Here is a 16,660-nt window from a genome sequence, read left to right on the forward strand (position 1 = left end):
AAATCTGGCCATAATTCATATTTAATCCCTATAAAAAAAGATCTGAACCGTATTTATTAATATTCTTAATCAACAAGAACTAACACATTTATAATTTTATAATTGCATTGTGAAATTAAAAAAGTACAAACACATAGCAGAATATCATTGCTTATAACAAGGAGTGATTACATGAAATCGTACAAGAAGATTTAATTTGTGTCAATCAAACTACTCATATTCTAACTTTACACCACAATTAGTGAATTAAATAAAAATACAAAGAACTTAAAAATATAAACAACCTAAAGTGCTAACTAATAAATTCTCGACTAGCAATGGCATTGCGTAAAGGCAGTGCCGGACGGAGCAGCAACTGAGTGCAGATCGGCATTGTGGTAGAGCAGATCTGAAGATTTAGCAGAAACGAAAATTAGATCAGATATGAAAAATCAATGAAAACCAAATCAGATCTAAATTAAACCCAGTGGAATTTAGAGTCAATCTAGGAAAATACCATGAAATTGCCGGAGAAAGGAGCGGTGTGTATCTTGCAGCGGCTAAAGGGGATGACAGAGGGAGGGAGGAGAAATTGCCCAATACTTGGAGAGTGGGGCAGCAGCGTGAGTGAGAGGGGAGAGAGGCAGCACCGTGAGTGAGAGGGGAGAGAGGCGGCAACGTGATTGAGAGGGAGAGTGGAGTCGGCTGGAGAGATTTTGGGGGGGAGAGAATGAGTTATTTTTCAGATATAAAATTTTTAGGGTTGAGTAAAATAAGGTAACTGTAAAAATATGTGAGACCACCACTTTATATTCAACTATATTAAATAAAGATCCGCTGCAAAGATTTCTTAATATTTTACTTAATTTTCTTTATTATAAAAATTAATTTTAACCGCACATTTCTGTTACCAACGGATCATACTGCTAATACGCTGGTAATACTGACAGACTATAGTCCGTTACTAAATTGCGTCGCTAAAACCCACCTTTTTTGTAGTGAAAGTCATTTAAATAGAAAATTTTTATTTTTGAGCGACAGAACTAAAATTTTTATTTTTGAGAGAGCCCATTGAAAGTTAAATATTACATACTCCGGAGCATGCTTTCTTTTTCAAAAAAAAAAAGGTTAAACATTGCTGTCACTTCCCTACCATGTAAAATAGTTGACATGTAATAAAATCAGAATTATCCGAATAAATAGCCAGGACTTCTATAATTTGGATAATGAATTTTATTCAATTACAAATAAAAACTTGGTCCCTATGATAGTATTTTATGACTCCAGCAATAATCAATTAACACAAAAATTTTTGTGGGCCGAGGCCCATATGCTAACTACACAAATCACAGCCCAAAAAAAGATATCTAAAATCACAAACACATCTTTAATAAACTTAATTTACAAGAGCATGGGGCCCACATAAACCTAAATACTATTCAGAACTATGGCAGCTATGGAACTCTTCAACGATAATCTCAACACTGGTTGAAGAATCATCATGTTCTAGCAACGATACTGAATCAGTGGAACATGTTTGATCTACTACCGCAGTTTGAATAGATTGAGAAGGATACTCGGGAATATTTAGACGTTCAACATCACCCTCCAACATTTCCAACACTTTGTACATTGAGGGACGGTCATCTGGATTCATCTGTATGCACCATAATGCAACTATTGTCATCTTCCGACCAAATTTCCTCCAAATATCATCATCATTTTCATTGTCACCACCATTCACAACTTCAATATCCTTCCCTTTGTTGAAGTGGTCATATATCCAATACGGAAAATACTGGCTAGAATTATCATTGTTCCCTAACAAATCTCTCTTTAAACTCACTATCTCCATCAACAACATCCCGAAACTATAAACATCAGCCTTGTAAGAGACTGCTCCAATACTTCTGCTAATCATTTCAGGGGCAACGTATCCTATGGTTCCTCTAGCAGCAGTCATAGTCACTGTGGTTTTATCCGTTGAGAAAAACTTTGCTAGCCCAAAATCTGATATTTTTGGGATGAAGTTATCATCAAGAAGTATGTTATGAGGCTTAATGTCGAAATGCAAGATTTGAACATCACACCCTCGGTGTAGATACTCAATCCCACGAGCAACACCAACTGCAATCTCAAACTTCATATCCCAATTCAATGAGATTGTTTTGTCTCTATTGAAAAGATATTTTTCAAGGGAACCGTTGGGCATGAAATCATAGATAAGTGCACGTTTGGAGCCATGTGCACAATATCCAACGAGTTTCACCACATTGACATGATGGATCCTTCCAATAGTTGCAATTTCATTCATGAAGTCTTGTCCACTTCCTCCAGATTTCCCGAGTAATTTGACTGCCACATGAAAGCCACTTCGGAGCTTCCCTTTATAGACAGAACCGTAGCCACCTTCACCTAGTTTGTCTTGAAAGCCTCTTGTCATCTTCTTAGTGTCTGAATATGAATATCTAATTGGTGTGAGTTGGTTGTCACTTCGTAAGAAGCTTTCTATTCTTGTATACATGGACATATGCCTTCTCCGAAATTTCTTGATCAAAAGCCACATAGCAACTGGAAAGAGGATAACCCTTGGTAGCAAGATGATCAATTCTGCATGACAAGTGAAAATAAATAAATTCATCAATGTTGAATATTAATGGTTGTACAAGTTTCTGTCTACATTTATAACGAATAAAGAAAATATTACGTTCAAGTAACACGATAGATTATGAACTCCAATCGATACGATGACATAATTGTTTTATAATATTATAAATAAATAAATGATGTGTAATAAAATCTAAAGCATAATATGATACTTTTACATAGTACTATTTGGATAAAAAATCACGAAATTTGGTTAAAATTAAAACCTGAAATAGTAGTAAGTAATTAAGTAGTGCATATATATAAACAAGGAGCGCACCGCTTACTAATTCCATGCCTCCAGGAAATAGGAACTCGAAGTCTGCACGCACATCAAATAAAATTTCGAACTAAATTTAAATAAACATTAGGATTTACTATCATGAGGGTGGAGTCCAATAAAAATTGAATACAACGTAAAAATTGAGATAGCTGCATAAATTCATATGCTTGTTTTTATTCAATAAAAGTAGGGATACTTACGTGGTGGTATCGTTATAATTAGGTTGTAATACGAAGCGAAAACTTGAAGTAAGCCCATTGATAAAGCTGTGATTCCAAACAGGATTAATGTAGGAGGGCATATTACTGCACATACCACACCTGAAATATTTTCGATTTAAGTTCAAACCCAGTCATCAGAATTTATGACAACTTTGCTAATATTTAAATAACGAAGTTTCGTCAAATATAATTCTGCGTGATATTTGAAATTAGAATATTAAATCATGAGTTCCAATTGTTGGAACATTTTAATATGGTCCAATATAATAGTCTAAAAATTGTATAATATTTATGGCTATTTATTGATTGACCCGATTACGTGATCTACTAAGGTTATATAACTTATAGGGTCAAACGATTATCTATAAAAGTATGAGGACTATTGTGCAGATACTACTTTGGATAACTTTAATTTTGTTATGGATGAAATTGAAGTTATAATAAAGTTAGGGACTTATTCTCTAAATAATGGTTATGGTCCCCAAGTTCAACCTATAAATAAGTCAATAGAATCTCATTCCTATTGATCAGACTGTTGGAATCTATGTCGGTCAATGGACTTTGACTAATTATAATTTCAACGAGACATTTAATTTTTGTGAAATTAAATTATATAGCGTCGATCTACGTTTGGAGTAGATGGCCGTGGTATATTCATTTTCTCAAATCCGATTCCCGGTGAGTGAGAAATAATGGATTAAAGTTGTGCAAAATTGCAAACTTAATGAGGTATGAGAGAACCTTAGGGAATAATTAAGAGAGTTAATTATCCCACATTGGAAGTTACAACCTTATTAAACTAGTATTTAATAAGAAGGATTATTACATGCAATAATTATAGTGGACTAAGATGGGCTGTAAGAGCCCACCCGCTCGCGCCGCCCGCCCCGCCGCGAGCCCGAGCCCGTGCCCTTGTCCTTGGATCTTGGCAATTGGTTTTTGGGCCTGGCGTGGGCTTGGTGCTTGGGCTCGACCCAAGGCTAGTGGGTCTAATTCTTTTTAGACCACCACCGTTTCCACGTCAGCGAGCCAAGCGGGATGACACCTCGTCAGTATGACGCGGGAAGCCAACGTGGTTGACACGTGATAGTCCACGTCATGATCGAATCTAGAAGCGTCTAGATTCAACATCTCTAGCTCTCAGCTTGTAACGGCTTGTAATGCCTACCGTTACGGCTCGTAATGCCTCGTAACCAACGATCGTTACGGTCTAGCATTGATGACAGCCATCAAGGCTGCGTTGACCCCTATAGTGGACTGAGCCTATAAATAGGCTAGTCATTCTAGCATTTTACACACTAGAAACTAGAATTTGCATCATACACTCTCTTCTCTCTCAGCATTGTTTTTCTGTCGAAAGTTCTGCCCTCTCCTCCATCCAATTCGCCGGAGCTCTAGCGGTTGCTGCTTCACCAGAGACGTAGTCGTTTTATCTTGCAGAAAGAGCTCTCCTCGACTCGGCTAATTCTTTCACGGTCTATTCGTTTCGATTTTTCAAGTTGTAATTTCAGATTTCCATTTGTATTTCTTCTTGGGTTGTATTACGCCCGACTAGCTTATCTCTTGTAAATCCAGAAACCAATACAGACGTAATATCAAGACTCTACAGATTACAGAGAATCTGTAAGAGAGCGTTGTCACTTGGAAGACTAATTTCCATACTTCATAATCATAAACAACATCATGAATCCGAATCCATGTACGCTTCCGCTTTATGTTTATCAATCGTATTCGACATGTGAGATTTATGTGATGATTTATGTGAATCATTAATTTGATTCCAACACCAATTTCTTTTTTTCTCAATTATCATATCTTTGCATAAATCAATGTGTTTTGGTGAATATTCTGATGACAGATGTCGTAAGAACATATTTAATTATACTCTATAATTCAAATGACTATTATCCCTAGATTGTCTGACAAGCCCGTCAGAAAATTGGTTTAGTCAAAACCTACTATTTTGATTAATAAATCCTTACGTTACGTTCCACAATAAAAGTCCTATTTTTGCTATTTCGGTCCGTCCAGTGGCGGACGCAGAAATATTTATCGGTAGGGGCTGAAATTTCTAAATTTTATTTTAAAGTAGTACTACCTCTGTCCCTGAAAATTTGATACATATTACCATTTCGGTCCGTCCCTGAAAATTTGATACACTTCACTTTTACCATTTTTGATAGTAGACCTCATATTCCACTAACTCATTCCTACTCACCTTTTATTATAAAACTAATACTTAAAAGTAGGACTCACATCCCACCAACTTTTTCAACTCACTTTCCATTACATTTCTTAAAACCCGTGTCGGGTCAAAGTGTAGCAAATTTTGGGGGACGGAGGTAGTATATTTTTGAGTAATTTAGATAATTTATAGGGGCTTTTACATTATAATCTACCCTAAATTTGAATAAATTTTAAAAATAATTAATAGAAAAAAAGTAAAAAAGCCAAAGTCATTGAGGGCTTAAGCCCCTCCCAAGTACACTTGGGTCCGCCCATGGGTCCGTCCCACAATAAAAATCATATTTTACTTTTACATGGTAACTAGGCTCATATTCCACCAACTTGTTATACTCACGTTCTTTTATAAAACTAATATATATAAAGCATGACTTATATTCCACTAACTTTATTCAATTCATTTTTCTTTACCTATCTTAAAACCCGTCGTAACCAAATAGGACTACTATTGCGGGATAGAGGGAGTAGAAAGTAGTGCATGTTTATAAACAAGGAGCGCACCGATTACTGATCCAATGCCTATTTGAGCGGTTGACCAACCATAGCCTGCACGCAGACGATAAAATTTAGAACTGAATTATGTGTTTATGCAAGCATTAGAAGTTAAGGATACTTACCGGTATGTATGAATATGTGGTTGTATAGAAACAAAGTTAGAAATAAGCCCATTGATAGAGCTGCGATTCCAACGAGAGTGAATATAGGAGGGCCTATTACTGCACATAGTATCCCTGAAATATTTTTCAGTTTTAAGTTCAAAGCCGATGATCAGAATATATGACAACTGATTGCTAATATGACGAACTTTAGCAGAAGGAATATTCATTTGCCTTGTGACTTCCCCAAAAGAAGTGCAACTTGATTAAATTAATGTTTCGTGTGTTAATAAAGAGAGGGTAAAGTTAGAGAAGAAAAAAAAGAGATAATATCGTGTTTCCATTTTAGAAAATGTTTCATTTTTAATGAAACAAACCAAAAAGAAAAACGTTTCACTTTTAATGGCCAGATAGAAGTATTAATTTTAAAGGGTTTTTGGCTTTTTAAACCAAAACCTTTCCCTGAATTCCGGTTTTTCTCATGAACTATGAGATTTGTTTTTAAAACCACGAACTTTCATTTCGTTAGGGTTTTCCCCTGACGGGTCAACGACGAAACCCGGGTTGTCTACATGTTAATTTTAATCCCATTTGTCACTAAATTGATTACTTGGATACTATTTGGCACAATAATACATACAGTCACAATTATTACATAACAAATGACAACTTTTGAATAAACAAAACACAACTTTAACATTTTGAATTATGCTATTCGGATCGGAAATGTGCTATTCGGGTCGGGTTGGGAAAATCCTAACGAAATAAAAGTTCGTGGTTTTAAAAACAAATCTCATAGTTCATGGGAAAAACCAGAATTCGGGGAAAGGTTTTGGTTTAAAAAGCCAAAAACCCAATTTTAAATTGATGACAACATCGTAATTAGCTAGAGATATTGATTTTCAGGATAATATTAGCTATTTAAATTATGAAGTTTGTTCAGATTTTGATATTACTTTGATATTGGAATATTAAATAATAAAATTATACTCCCTTTGTCCCTTTGTAGCCGAGTCGTATTTCTTTTTGGATTGTCCCACTGTAGCTGAATCATTTTCTTTTTTAATAAAAAGTATTTTACTTTCTCTTTATATCTCTACCTTTTTCCATTCTACTTTATTCTCCTTTTATTAACTCATTTAACAATTTTTCTTAAATTTTGTGCCGAAAAGAAATGCCTCTACTAAAGACAGACAGAGGGAATAATTTCTATCAACGGTCACGTCCATGCACACATAGACGTCTTTTAGTGAAGTTAAAAACGACATTATTTCAATATAAATAAAAAAATAAAGGAATATAAAAGAAAAATACTTATATTAATAAAACACGTCATTTTAAACAACATTAAAAGACGACAATTTGTGCATGGATGACAATTGTGGAAAAAAAATTGAAATTTCGTGACTCCTAAATTGTCAGACAAGTTCGGTCAGAAAATTAATGTAGCCGAAATCATCAAGCTTGGGAAATTGACAACATCATCGAAACATAATAATTTCACGATCAAGTTTTAAGTAGGTAGAAAAATCCAGAATTTGGTCAATTGTCGTAATAAGCATAGATAATGGAAGATCTCACCTAAAATGAGTAGAGGAGCTGGGTGAAGCACCACTGCATAAACTAGAGGAGTAGCAAGTGAGATAATCTTCATAAACACAAAATCATTAGATATTAAAACAATGATATTCTATGATTCTTACCCCAATTGACGGGAGCAAACCATGGTCCGCAGTCGTCGCAGAAGGTGAGTTCAAATCCATACAAGAGAGAGTGGTGGATTTCTGAAAGAGATACATTGTTATGATCATGAAAGTGCCACGACGTCATCGCTATGACATCTAGTCCGCACAGATGCGGTACCTCTGAGGCATTCATGCGTCCGAACTTTATATATGAATATCTATCATTCATTATAGAACAATTAGTAGAACTAGAAATGTTGGTGAAGAGAGATGAATTCTTCATGGGATTAGATTTAGGGCAGCTCATCAAATTGACAGGGGTGGGTTTCCAATCATATTGATAGGTAGAATAACTTGGGATCTTGTAATAGTAACCAGAAACATCGGTAAGGTGATAAGAAGAAGAAGAAGAAGATATTGGGAAAGAAGAGATGGGGAAAGAGCAGATGTTGTGATTGTTGAGGGAAGCATCAGCCACTCTGATGGTGAAGTTTTCGTAGTCGATGGCTTTGACATAGAAGTTATGAGAGTTGAGAGAGATGGAGGTGAGATTGTGGTGACAGATTAATTTCAGATGGCCGCAGTGGCTGGAGTCGCCCTTGAGGCGGAAAGGGTAGCTGATGTTACGAATAACGCCACACGAAGGAGTGCAGTGAGGTTTAGCATGAGAGAAATGGGCTAATGTTTTAAGGATAAATAAGATGAGGAGGAGAGTTGTGGACATTGCACCTTGGAAGGCTGAGAACGGCAAATTTTTGGAAATAGATCCTGTGTTTCGGACTCTTTATAAGTTAAAAATACTGAGTAATTGGACACGTCTGCATTTCGCGTGTTCAAGCATTTCAATTTAAAAGGAGATGTGTTAATTTATAAATAGCTGGATTGCTGAAGTCGAATAATGGGCGGACGAAAAATCTTGTACAAACCGGTCCGAGTTCGAATCGTATACACCAATGTCCATGAAAATAAAATACTCCCTCCGCCCCATAATTTATCACCATTTGACCCAACACGGGTTTTAAGAAATGTAATAGAAAATGGGTTGAAAAAGTTGGTGGGATGTGGATCCTACTTTTAAAGTATTAGTTTTATAATAAAATGTGAGTGAAAATGAGTTAGTGGAATATGGGGTCCTCTACCAAATATGATAAAAGTGAAAGGTGACAAATTTTTTGGGACGGACGAAAAAGGAAATAGGTGACAAATTTTTAGGAACGGAGGGAGTACTATTTTCGTCCATAAATATTATTCTCATTTTGTTATTTTGGGATGTCCCAAAAAATACTTCAATTTTTTAAAAATAGAAAATTTCTCTTTATCTATATATTTCATACTTTACTCACATTTTCTCTCTATTTCTCTTACTTTACTCACTTTCTCTCTTTCTCTGAGTTACTTTATCAATTTCTTCTTAGAATCCGTACATCGAACATATTTTATGGATGGACGGAGTAATATGCTTTTGAACATATTAACTATATGCTCTCGCCCGCTTCACCTAGTTTGATATTTTTCATCTCTAACAAATACTACATCTCCCTCCCTCCGTTCAATAAATTAAGACGTTTATTTTAAGCACGAGATTTAAGAAATTTATATTTAGTGAAATGAATAAAGTAAAATAAAATAGATGAGAGAATAAATAAGATAGAGGTGAGAGAATAAAGTAAAAATAAAATAAAACATGTGTGATTAGATGTTATGTCTTTAGTCAAAACGAGAAATAACTCAAATAACTTAGGCCAATCCAAAATAAAATACGACTCAAGTAACTTAGGACAGAAGGAGTATAACAAATAAAAAAAGAAAAATATTGAACAAAAATTAAAACTGCTATATACATATCAATGAATACTTAATTTATCGTTATTTATATTAATACGGAATTTTATAAATATCTAATTATCTATTATTTGAGCGAAATTACTTTTGCAGCTGCAGCCAGCTGTGCGCTCAATTATGTGTGAAGGAGATTTGATTTGGCAAGAATTATTCATCTTGAAAAGACTAAGTCCACGATTATTATTTTTTAAGTATTTATATTGAAGTCAATGAGTCAATGGCGATAGTTGATTGAAGTGAGGTCACTTTAAACACATCCATCACAATTTTAACTCCGTGTAGAAAATTCTTGTCGCAACAATTTTCTTCGGAGCGGATCACTATGAAATATAAATCCCATTCATCATTCAAAAATCTCCGATCCATACGGTACAGAATTACCTCATTCTAAAAGACTAGTCTTTTAGAAGAGAGACTAAATAGACTAATGTTCTCGTTGGTCACGTATGGTTATTTGTTAGGCCACCACTCTGAGTTCTTGTTGGTCATATCAATAAAAGCACTAATGTTACATATCAAATAAGAGAACTCATTCCAAATGACTAGCTTGCTAGGAGATATAGTTTATTTAGTCTATAAATCTCATATTAGTTGCTCTCTGTTAAGGGGTTATTCCCTTAATAAGATTTCGGCGTCGCGATTGCGATCGACAGAGGAATAAAAGGTAGTCGCGGGTGCTTTGATACAATGACTCCTATTTATACGACTAGCCCTAACTTAATAAACAAGAAAATCAATATAATAAAAAGATATGCAAATCCCTAATTTATCTAATAAATAATGCAATTAAATAATTAGGAAATATTGAACGTATCACTCTCACAACTAGGGCTGGGTCGATACGATATACCGTATCAAAAATTTTGTTTCGTTATCATACCGAAAATATCGATATGAAATGATTTCATATCGTTATTGTTTCGAAAGTTGATAAACTCGTAGTTTAGCAAGTGTTTTGGATGGTTTACAGTGCTTAATTGAGTATATTGTAGCACATTACTTGAGTTTTCATCCATGATCCCTTAATTAGAGTGCTCTGATAAGTTTGTCGAGTTTTTGTAGTCAAAACAGGTGGAAACGGACGAAATGACAGCCAAAAGATCAAGCCGGGCATTTTCACACAACTAGCCGGGCGTTTTGCCAGCCAGGCCGGGCGAATTCTCTGTCCCCGGGCGTTTTGCCTCTCAGACCGGGCGAATCCCCTGTCCCCGGGCGTTTTTCCCTCTGAAAATGCCGCCGGGCGTTTTGCGCAACTTCGCGCTTCAAGAAGAACGCCCGGTCGGGCGTTTTGTTGCTTAGAAATCGCCCGGCCGGGCGATTTGCTCGACTGCAGCTTAATTTCTATTTTTCGCCCCGGGTATAAATAGGACCTAGGGTTCGACTCCAGGACACATTCCACACGCCCCAGAAGCAGTTTCCACCTTTTGAGAGCAGATTGAAGCGCCAAAGAGTCCGATTCATCAACAAGTTTGAAGACGAAGACGATTTGCCCATTCAATTCACCCTTGGGAGTATCTTTATTAGTTTACTATGTTCAAATCTCTTTCTATGGATTTCTCTTGTGAATTTGCTTTGGATATGAGTAGCTAAATCATTTGTAGAGTTTTGGTGAAGACTACAATGAATGCTTTGGATTAATTCAAGGACTTCTGATTACCTTTGCTCTTGTGATTTCTTTGTTTCGTTCTTGTGCCTTTTCAATTCAATTGCTTAGCTACCAATTGGGTTTGTTGTCCTAGTTTGAGTAGTCGAGAGATACCCAATTAGGATTAATAAAAGAATGAGCAACACCTAGGTAATTTGCATTCGAGAGAAGGCATTCTAGAGTGAGGGGCTTGAGCCTTTTGTTTTAAGGAGTTAATTGTGACGTATTAGAAGGAGACTTCAATATTAATAATTAATCAACTGGTTAAGTGCACTCGAGAGAGGGCTTAGCCTAGACTAGCGGCTTTCCTAGTAATCCTAGAGGCTTCAATTGGGTAATCGAAGTTGTTGAGTTGTTCACATCGTGTTTGTTGTAGTTGGATCCAAGACTCTATCTCGTTCTATTATTTGAAACTCGTCTTTTGTTGCATACTTGTGTCTTGTTTATGTTCAATTGTTCTTCAAAAATCAAAACCAACTCTTCCGGATTTTCTAGATAGTAGTCAAAATTGGTTCGTGGTACTTGAGCTGCACAATTTGTCTTCGTGGATACGATACTCATACTTGTTTATTGCTACACTAGCCCCATACACTTGCGGGTATTTCTCGTGTTTAAAATAAATCTAGTCAAGTTTTTGGCGCCGTTGCCGGGGACAATTTGTGTTTTTAGCTTAATATCGTGGTAAAGATGGAGATTACTACTCTAGATTTTATTGCTTTAATTTTTATTTTTATTTTCTTTGAGCTCTCAGATTTGTGTTGTCTTTTTCAGGTTTTATGCACACACGCTCTAAGGGATTACCTCTAGAGCCTATTGATCTTGAGATCGAAGCATCCAACAGAAGGAGAAACGCTTTGAAGAGGCTAAACCAGCGGATCCGAGATTCTTCTCCGATCCAGAGACGGTCACCTTCACCAGTTCAAGAACCACCGTCACCTTCTCTATCACCAGTTCACTCTCCTGTCCAGTTTGAACCACATCCTCCTTTTCTGATGGACGGAGGAAACAGGGGGAACAACAGGAATAACAATCCACCACCTCCTCTGACGAATGCTCAACTTCAAGAGCAACTCGCAGCATTGCAGAGGCGGTTAGATCAAGGGCAGAATGGGATACCGGTGCAGAATATGTTTGCCTATAATGGGGTGTCCAATCCAGCAATCGTCAGCAACAACGTGGATGCTAACAACTTTGAGCTCAGGAGGGGGCTCCTTCAGATGGTAGAGAACAATGTTTTTAGAGGCCGATCCACGGAGGATCCTAACAAACACATCACCAAGTTCATCCAGATCTGCAACACGACGAAAATTAATGGAGTACCGGATGAGCAGATCAGATTGAGGGCATTTCCTTTCTCTCTAGAGGATGATGCCCGGGATTGGCTGGACAGTTTGGAGCCCAACTCCATCCGTACGTGGGATGCATTGGTGGCCAAATTCTTAGCAAAATACTACCCTCCGAGTGAAGCTTTGAATAGGCAATCAGCAATTCTAGCATTTGAGATGACCCCTCAAGAGAGTATCCGAGGAGCTTGGGAAAGGTTCAAGAGCCTTTTGAAGCGGCTTTCCTAGTAATCCTAGAGGCTTCAATTGGGTAATCGAAGTTGTTGAGTTGTTCACATCGTGTTCGTTGTAGTTGGATCCAAGACTCTATCTCGTTCTATTATTTGAAACTCGTCTTTTGTTGCATACTTGTGTCTTGTTTATGTTCAATTGTTTTTCAAAAATCAAAACCAACTCTTCCGGATTTTCTAGATAGTAGTCAAAATTGGTTCGTGGTACTTGAGCTGCACAGTTTGTCTTCGTGGATACGATACTCATACTTGTTTATTGCTACACTAGCCCCGTACACTTGCGGGTATTTCTCGTGTTTAAAATAAATCGAGTCAAAAGTTTCGGTATACCGGAATTTCGGTATGGAAAAAAACTATACCGTTACCGTTTCAAAATTTCGGTATATCGTACCGAACTTCGGTATACCGTTCTGAACGGTATATCGATATTTCGTACGATATACTGAAATTTTATACCATTTCGAATACCTTTATACCAAAAATTATAATTTCAAAACTAAAAAATAAAACCAAAATTAATATAATTTTAACATAATAAAATAAACATTGTCCACATCTTCATAATCAAAAAATATATAATTAAGTTATATGGATATATTTATGATTAAAACTTTTAATCATAAAAAAATAAATTATATTATTATTATTATTATTATTATTATTATTATTATTATTATTATTATTATTATTATTATTATTATTATTATTATTATTATTATTATTATTATTATCATCATCATCGATGTAAATGGTATAAACGATATGTATCGATAACTCCATACGTATTGATTTTCGATATATTTCAGTATAACGATAATATCGATATATACCATATATTCGATACAAAACGGTATATCGCGGTATAAGAAAATTCATATCGTTATCATACCGAAAACTTTCGATACGGTATTGTATCGTACCGAAAGTTTCGGTATACCGAAAATTTGATACATTTGGATATTTTTCAATACGATACGATCGATATACCGTTTTTTCGGTATGTTTACCCAGCCCTACTCACAACCGATGTGGACATTAAACAGAGGCGGTCTTTCGGGCCGTGTAGAGATCTAAATCGAACTGTGGTTGTGTAATAAACGTGAACCGAGTTCTAATTGGTTTATAAATAAACGTAGAGATCTAATATCACGAAACTTTAAAAAAATTAGATTTTTTCCACGAACTTTAAAATTGGCAAATAATATCACGAACTTTACTCCGGGTTTGTTTTTTCCAATGAATGACAAAATTTCCACAAATAATATTATGATATGGATTTTTTTTCGTAATTTCTCGACAACAATTTTGAGAGCTTCAAGTTTTTCAATCTTTGAAGATACTCCCTCCGTTTCACTATAGTTGAGGCGAAACTTTTCGGCACGGAGTTTTAGAAAGTAATGTTGCATGTGTTAAATAAATAGATAAAAAAAGTAAGAGAGAGGAAAAGGTAGAGAGAATAAAGTAGAGAGAAAAAGTAAGAGAGAGTAAAGTAAAAAAGAGAAAAAAGTTACTACCATATTTGGAAACGATTCAACTATGAAGAAACTTCTCGAAATGGTAAAATGACTCAATTATAGTGAAACAAAGGGAGTAGTTTTTCTTGAAGTACACCTCCAAAATTATTTTTCAATCTATTAAAATAACATGAATTTTTTCATTCGTGGGAAAAAATAAACTCGGGAAAAAGTTTATCATATTATTTGTCAATTTTAAAGTTTGTGAGAAAAATCTAACTTTTTGTAAATTTTGTGATATTAGATGTCAATATCCCATTTTTAAATGAACTTTAAACTTTCTTATTTTTGGGTCGTGTGCTTGGGTTTGAAACTAGCAGATACTTTGGGCCTAACATAAATTTTCTTTTCCTGGAGTAAGATTTATGATATGGGCCTCAAACAATAATGAAATGGGGCTGGGCCAATCCAGATGAAAATCATAATTTGAAATATAGTAACTCGGCATGCATACCCCCCTCAAAAAATATATATTTAGACCTCGTTTGGCAGCTATGTCATGTTTTGACTAGATATATATAATCTGTCATAGTTATCATAGTTTCAATTAGTTTATTTGTCTTAATTGGATGTTTGATAGCTTAAGATAATTATGAATTATTCTATTTAAGTGTTTGGTGCAACGAGTTACAACTAAGGATAAAATTATGAAGGTCAAAATTAACCTCACTAATTTAAGCTAATAATTAAAGTACCCTTGAAGAATAATTGCTACTCCAGCTAATAATTAAAGTACTCTTGAAGAATAATTGCTACTCCATCTCTCTTCTACGATCTTTCTTCTACGGCTCTCTCTCTACTGTACATAACCAAATTCCCAATATTCCATTGTAACAGCCCGCCCTCCTATGGTACAATAAATGCGGCGAACTGCTACCCAACCGACTCCAAAGAAGTAAATATAGGCCAGGGTTACATTTAAAGAGAAATATCAGGGTAATTAATAGTAAAGACTTGACCTAGAAATTTTAAAGAGAGAATAGGAGGATATCATAAATGGTTCAAAAGTCTCAAATGTACGACATGGTATCCCAGACAAAATCATAAGGAAAAGGGCTAAGGCCACAAACAAAAGTAAGACGCAAATATCCCAAAAGAAATTCCAAAGGGTATCAAAAATTCAGCGGAAAACGACCAAGAGAGAAGCATAGCTATGTATGGTGACACAACTACACTTAGAGTTCAACACATCCATATTCATTAAGTAAGCTGCTCAACACCCGCCACCGCTCGTCATCATTCAACCTGCACATAGGAAAACACATGCAGGGCTGAGTATTTTGAAATACTCAGTGAGCTCATTGCCAAAACATTTTATTTCAAAAGTTATGCCACCCTTACCAATTGAACTCGAGTTTTAAGCAGTTAAGAGAAATATCACGAGTATCACAAATTATTTTCCATAGACTGGCCAGTCAAAATAACTCCCCATTTTCTCATCAAATTCCACAATCACATATCACAATCTTTCCATGGTGCGACGAAAGCGTGGCCACGCTTTTCGCCCACGAGACCGGCCGACTAGCTAGGACGGCTCCCGATCCCCTCGTGTACACAGCCTGGTAGGGTTTGCGGCCCATACTCAGACCCGAATTCGTATATCATATCCATAGCCCTATAGCCCAATGGAGCGAACTCACAAACTAGGCATCAGGCACACAATCTCACAATAAAACAAACATAGGCATGGCATAACAGTTAAACCACCCTTATAGCTCCGATAATTATCTTTGACAAAAATAAAAGAGAGTTTTTGAGAGTAAAGCCCACCTTGACTGCTTAGATTTCAAGTAGTTTCGCTTTTTCCGATATCTGGCTTCGCAACCGAGGTTTCACCTTTAAATTCACATAGGCACATATTCACAAATTAGGTTCAATTATAATTCTTAACTTATGCATGTCTCGTTACTTCTCTCTTCCCAACGATTCACCTAAACCTTCATAACTTATAGTTTCAAGTCACACTCACCAAGAATTACTAATTTCAAGTCACGCTTAGCATACATATATTTCTTAGCATCTCAACCCTAGATCTATCATCATACGTCATGCAAAAGTATTTAGCCATCAAGCACATACTACACAACACACACCACACGCATAACACACACACACACGGCACACACACACCTCACCCTCTCGGCACACACACACACACACACATGTTCCATATCCCTTCTTATCCCGTTTTCTCTCAATAATATGCATGAAGGTTCAAGAACACCGATTAAATCGGTTGGAAGAAAAGAAAAGGAGAGGTATAAGAAGAACAACATAACTCTTAAACGAAAATACCTTTTTAGAGAAAATCAATCGGTAGAAACAAAGTATAGGCTTGGTTCTTCAATATCCACGGATTAAACTTCAATTTCTTCTCAAAAGATGAAGGATTTATGGAGTAAAGTGGAAGAAAATTGAGAGAGCATATGGGG

General features: G+C 35.9%; 2 protein-coding genes and 1 long non-coding RNA gene across 4 annotated transcripts; 1 reads left to right on the forward strand and 2 right to left on the reverse strand.

Annotated features, from left to right (window-relative positions):
* Positions 1-134: 134 nt before the first annotated feature.
* Positions 135-739, reverse strand: LOC148930866 (uncharacterized). The gene is made up of 2 exons (XR_016136339.1): positions 497-739; positions 135-388 (listed from the first exon to the last, which is right to left on the reverse strand). It is a non-coding gene; the product is annotated as an uncharacterized LOC148930866 (long non-coding RNA).
* Positions 740-1,197: 458 nt separating this feature from the next.
* LOC148930867 (uncharacterized) lies at positions 1,198-8,475 on the reverse strand. 2 transcript variants are annotated; one of them, XM_089069145.1, is made up of 7 exons: positions 7,673-8,475; positions 7,551-7,583; positions 5,991-6,104; positions 5,875-5,919; positions 3,109-3,228; positions 2,906-2,947; positions 1,198-2,589 (listed from the first exon to the last, which is right to left on the reverse strand). In XM_089069145.1, the coding sequence occupies exons 1-7, from the start codon at positions 8,376-8,378 to the stop codon at positions 1,415-1,417; spliced, it is 2,235 nt and encodes a 744-aa protein (XP_088925271.1). In that variant the 5' UTR covers positions 8,379-8,475; the 3' UTR covers positions 1,198-1,414. The 2 variants fall into 2 exon arrangements, with proteins under 2 accessions (XP_088925271.1, XP_088925270.1); XM_089069144.1 differs by having other exon boundaries at positions 7,551-7,592.
* Positions 8,476-11,917: 3,442 nt separating this feature from the next.
* On the forward strand, positions 11,918-12,712 carry LOC148930868 (uncharacterized). The gene has a single exon (XM_089066634.1). It carries the CDS (start codon positions 11,918-11,920, stop codon positions 12,710-12,712), a length of 795 nt encoding a protein of 264 aa, XP_088922760.1.
* The last annotated feature ends 3,948 nt before the right edge of the window (positions 12,713-16,660 follow it).

Source organism: Salvia hispanica, chromosome 3 (genome assembly GCF_029641045.1).
Source record: "Salvia hispanica isolate PSC_SH4W2 chromosome 3, Shi_PSC_v1, whole genome shotgun sequence".
Classification (NCBI taxonomy): Eukaryota; Viridiplantae; Streptophyta; class Magnoliopsida; order Lamiales; family Lamiaceae; genus Salvia; species Salvia hispanica.